The sequence below is a fragment of the Montipora foliosa genome, chromosome 5, assembly GCF_036669935.1.
Source record: "Montipora foliosa isolate CH-2021 chromosome 5, ASM3666993v2, whole genome shotgun sequence".
NCBI lineage: Eukaryota > Metazoa > Cnidaria > Anthozoa > Scleractinia > Acroporidae > Montipora > Montipora foliosa.
This window is the reverse complement of record NC_090873.1, coordinates 309,571-314,570: the sequence shown is the minus strand read 5'-3', so window position 1 is coordinate 314,570 and position 5,000 is coordinate 309,571. Positions and strand designations below refer to the sequence as shown.

The 5,000-nt window shown below is 39.9% G+C and overlaps 1 protein-coding gene across 1 annotated transcript in view; it reads right to left on the bottom strand.

Annotated features, from left to right (window-relative positions):
• The window catches only part of LOC138003268 (peroxisomal acyl-coenzyme A oxidase 1-like), a 6,180-nt gene extending 4,780 nt beyond the window's left edge, over positions 1-1,400 (bottom strand). Inside the window, exons 1-3 of the mRNA XM_068849221.1 lie at positions 1,216-1,400; positions 233-391; positions 1-88 (exon numbers count right to left, since the gene is read on the bottom strand). The exon at positions 1-88 is cut by the window's left edge and continues 18 nt beyond it. Of these exons, the coding sequence (XP_068705322.1) occupies positions 1-88; positions 233-391; positions 1,216-1,319 (351 nt within the window). The 5' untranslated portion in view covers positions 1,320-1,400. The remainder of the gene's footprint in view (positions 89-232; positions 392-1,215) is intronic.
• Between the last annotated feature and the right edge of the window lie 3,600 nt (positions 1,401-5,000).

Here is a 5,000-nt window from a genome sequence, read left to right as displayed (position 1 = left end):
GTCCACAGAAAGTTCATTCTGAGCTAGAGACAAATCCATTCCTGAAATTATTTTGTTTTGCATCATTTCTCCCACAGTCTTCACCTCACTATGGAATAAAAAATCAAATCTTTTGTATTCACCAATAAACACAATTAATTTTGCTATGCCTTTGCTTGAACAGAAATAGCAAAGAAACACATGAACCATTGCAGAAATTTATTTACATGTAATTGTGATTTTATTCTCTTACCTCAAAGTCCTATCCTCATAAATTTTTGCTTGTACCCGAGGATCAAGAAATTCATTGCCATTCACTGCTACACACTGCTGAGGTGTTCGTGAGAAGAATGAAAGTGATGGTGACAGTGCCTCGCCCCTTCGCACTTTGGAGGCAACCTTCATGAGAAACCTGACAGTCCAAAAATAGTACAGGCTGTTAAAAACAGTATTCTATTTGTGTATCTTCAATGACATGAGAAAACATTCCCAATACAGTAGAATATAAACCACTAGTGCAAGGGCTTCATTAAGGTTTTGCTCAGGCAAAAAAAGAGTGTGCACATCTGGTCAGTTTGCCCAGTGCCGGCCTTACTGGACCCCCTGCACTAGTTCTCAGCTGAAAATGTCTTTTAAGTCTACTAAGTCCTACATACTGTTAGTCCTGTCATAAAACTATGATGAGTAACGATTAACTCTGAGGAAGCTTTGCTCTGAACCATCTTAAGTATAGTTAGCTCCAGCTAAAAATCCATTTGATACTCGCCACTTGGTGGTTGTCATGCTAATCAGGCACGACAAATCTAACTACATTGTAATGTTCCTTATTTTTTGCCTTCTACTTTCAACACAGCAGTCTACCACAGCATCTCACAACCCTGTATATTAGGCTGTGCAGTAACCCCTTTAGAATGCTCTTTCCTGTACCCTTAATTGTTTTCGACTTGGTCATGCTTAGCTGGTGGAGTTGTTGGTAGCATGGGTACAGAGTATCTAGATCCAAGGCTGTTGCCTAACAGGAGCCCGGTAGCCTGGGCTCCCAAAGAATAGCTCTGGGCGCCTTAATTTTTCACAGCAAGACCTTTCATTTCATATGTTGGGCTCCTAAGTTCTCAGCGTTTAGCTCTGAGGGCCCTTTAACATTTTCTTAGGCAGCAGCCTTGAGATCTGATGACTCTAAATCTGGAAATGGGTCACATGTTGATACATCCCATCACAAGGCCAGAATTTGCTTACCTTGCAACCTGAAGGTAGAGTACATCGTTGTCGCCTTCATAAGTGCAACTTGCATTGCTTAATGTGTACAAATCAGGAATAGCACTGGCACAATAAATATCCATGTCCCCCACAAGCAAGGCGACAGGTTTCAGTATGGCGCAAGCCTTTGCAGTACAGAATGCCTTTAGACCACATGTAATTGCATGAAACTGCAAAAAATCAACATGACAAGTAATCATTGAGCCAAAATCTGTCAGCCATTGGTCAGATAATTATGCACAATAAATTTTAAAACAAAATTTACAGCAACTAGCAAGCTTTCTTTTTTCACTCAACATTCAGTGTTTGAGCTCAGTTATAAATCACTACTTTATTTCTTTTAAACTTACTGGCTGATAATAGGCAAACAGATTTCAGCCTGACCTTCCCTCCTGTGTGATAGAAAGTTTTGCAAATTCTCTCCCTCATGATCAGTTTACCCAGATGAGAAAAAATTAAAGATGCACTGTGTGCATTGCTGCAGGTAAGAGATTGTGGAATAATTGGAAAAGAAGTTACATGCATATAAAGCTGGCAACAATTTGTCACTGGATCCTACAAGTCAATTTACTGATCCTGTAAATCGAATGAGAAACTGGCGCCTCTTGCCATTTGCAGGGCGACAGTACTTTTCCATGGGTGGCTGGTGATGGGTGGAATTTTTTAAAGTTGAGCCACTGAGTAGCACTTCTGCGAACAAGTAGTTTTGTATACACTGTAATTCTCTTTATTCTCCAATGCTTTTCGTGTGACTAACGCACACTTCATCAGGATTTTTTTTTTCATTCCCTGGCAAGGAAATTCCTCCATATATCATGTTCATGCGTAAGGATAAGCTTCCTACTGGTCTGGCCCGGTTGCTTTGTACTTATATGATTAGCACTAACCAGCGTTAAATGCGGCAGATCTAAAACACAGGTCACTCGTTGCAAGATCATTGTTTTTTAATCGTCTTGGAAAGTAACCAAAACCTCAATTTGGCTAAAGACCTAGGCCTAAGGTTGGTGTTTAGGCCTAGGTTAGCCAATTGAGGGTTTTGTGGTTACTTTTCAAAAAGGTAAAACAAGTGACCTTGCAAACGAGTGGACCTGTGTTTTACAGACCCGCCGTCATTTAAATAATCATGGAAACCTATGTGTTTTTGATACCTCTTGACCAACGGTTAGCAATAACCAAGCTTCCAGCAACGCCGGCCCCTGTTCACATGCCACACTGAACTGCCACATATCCGGTAACTCCAAAAATACACGTCAGTGGGGAGAAGTGGTAATTTTCCAATTTCGGAAAATTTTGGGCAAGATGTTTTTAAATTTCTGTAAATTCAGAAGCAATTTTAGTTCGCCACATTGAAGAGAAAGTGTTTATTAAGATTTTAATAGCATAGTCACCAAAAGAGAGAGCAGAAATATTTGGAAATAGTTAGCCGCTGAGAAAATGTCAAAACGGATATTTTTTTTTTGTACTGTTATTTGAATTAACTGTTGCTGCTAGAAGATTTAAAATAATATAATTATAGATTTCTCATATACCTCACTCATTTCAACGATCTCGCTATATAGAAGGCAAAGAATGGAACTATCAAAATATCTTTTCGTGGTAAAAGCAAATGATAAAACAACTGTCATGAGCTAAAGTACAAAAATAGGCCATCAAGGGGGACAGAGGATGTCAGTGGTTTTTTGCAGGTCACATTTTTCTACTGATCAGACACATAATGCCTAATTCATATTTTTAAAAGTCTCTTTTGAAGGGAATTTTGGGTTAAAAATAAAATGTGTTCCGTTTTGAAAACTGACCACCATGCAGTTACCACCAAAACCGCGAAACACGCATTCCACGTGTCCTACGTCTGCGGGTTTGTGAACAACGGCCACACTGCATTGACGCCCATCAAATGGAACGTTTCTTCGTTCGAGGTTAATTGGGTAGATAGTATGAATTACAAGCCACCTATAGCCCTCAGCTAATTAGTATGGATCAAAAGCCTAACTATTATACGTTGTTCTTACAAGCTGCATTTTTATTTTGCTTCTGGTGACCCTTATAAAAGTACAACCTAAATTCTAAATCCTTCTGATGACTTGAAAGAAATAAAAGCTGTGTTTTATGATGTACCTCTGTTAGTGTAAGACAAGTCTCCAAGTGAAATTTTTCTTTGTGGTTTCTTGATGGAAGAGTGTTCATATGATGAAATGCGAATAAAACCGGAAAGCATAAGCTGTGGCCAGCCCCGGAAGCAATTTGTATTGCTGTGTTTTGTAATCGATTACTTGTGTCTCTTGCTCTCTGTAAACAAAACAAAACACTGGTCTGTTACCCACTGCAGATCGACGCTGCTAATCCTACTGATTAAATTGGATTGAGTTAATTTCCATTTCAAAACCTCAAATTAAGAGGGAAAACGTTAAGTTATTTTCAATAATTAATAAAACCTCACTTTCTGCCAGAGGAAACAAATGGAACATTATACACCCAAGTAATATACCTGTGCACGTCAACCTCCCAACATCTGACGATCCACCAACACGGTGACCTAAGAATTTTTCACAATGAACCTTTATCTTTACATGTAAGTTTGGTCCATGAGGTCCCCTTGCCTCCTCAAAAATCCTTGGTATTGTTGAAAAGGTGTCTACACACTTCGTACAGTTTGCCAGAAAACGCTTTATTTTCGAAGCTTCCAGACTGTTCAATCCTTGTCAACATGAAGTTATCACAAACCGCCCCCTTCTTGAGAACCTGATACCTCCTAGTCAACGTGTCATCTTTTACCCCTCCCGAGCACAGTCTCCCCTTCAATCTCCTCAGCCACTGCAACTCCTTAACATCTGGTTTCTTCTGGTCAAACTTGTTTGCCTTTTGTTCTTCCCCCATCAGCCCCAACTCTGTCCATGACTATGACATCAACTCACAGATTTTTGCGTCTCCTCCACTTACAGGCAGCCCACCCTCTCTGTAACAACACCATCCGCACCAAGACTCACACCCCTTCCCCACTTTCAAGCTCAAATCCCACCAGTTTTCAAATCAGGTCTAAATGTTGTGACTAATTATAGAGGAGTTGCCCTACCAATTTTATCAAAGGTACTTTGCGCAATGTGTTCAGTCTAAGATTGCTTAATCTGATTGGGCCCACATCTAAGTCCTTCACAGCACGGGTTTAGAAAGTATAGATCCTGTGTTAACACAACTACGACCTTATGTACACTATTTGGCAACGGCATTAGATGCCTGGGGAGAACAAACTGAGTTAGTTACTAGTACAGAAGCTACTAGGCCTTACAATAGCGAGCGATCTATCATGGAACGACCATGTAACTGGAGATAACCAAAAAGGCTATTAATAGACTCTATTTCCTACTCAGTTAAAAAGAGTGGGAGTTTTCTGAAAAAGATCTAGCAATGTTCTATGTATCGTGCGTGATATCTGTATAGATTATGCAAGCAGGCCCTGTCTCTTTTCAATAGTCCTCCTCCAGTACTTAAAGAACATCTCGATAAAAGAGCCATATCAATAATAACATCAGGAAAGTGCATTGCAACGCGTCAATGAGAAGTGGGTTAACACCCATTTTGGAGCATCATTACGTACTACGCAGTAAGATTTTTGATAACATTGTCCGCAATCCAAACCATAAGTGAAAGCGCTCCTTCCACCAGACTATGACACTCACGCGATAAACCTAAGACTACAGTGCCATTTTAATATGCCGAAGCTTTGTACGAACAGAACACAGAAACATTTTTATATATGCGATGTCGAA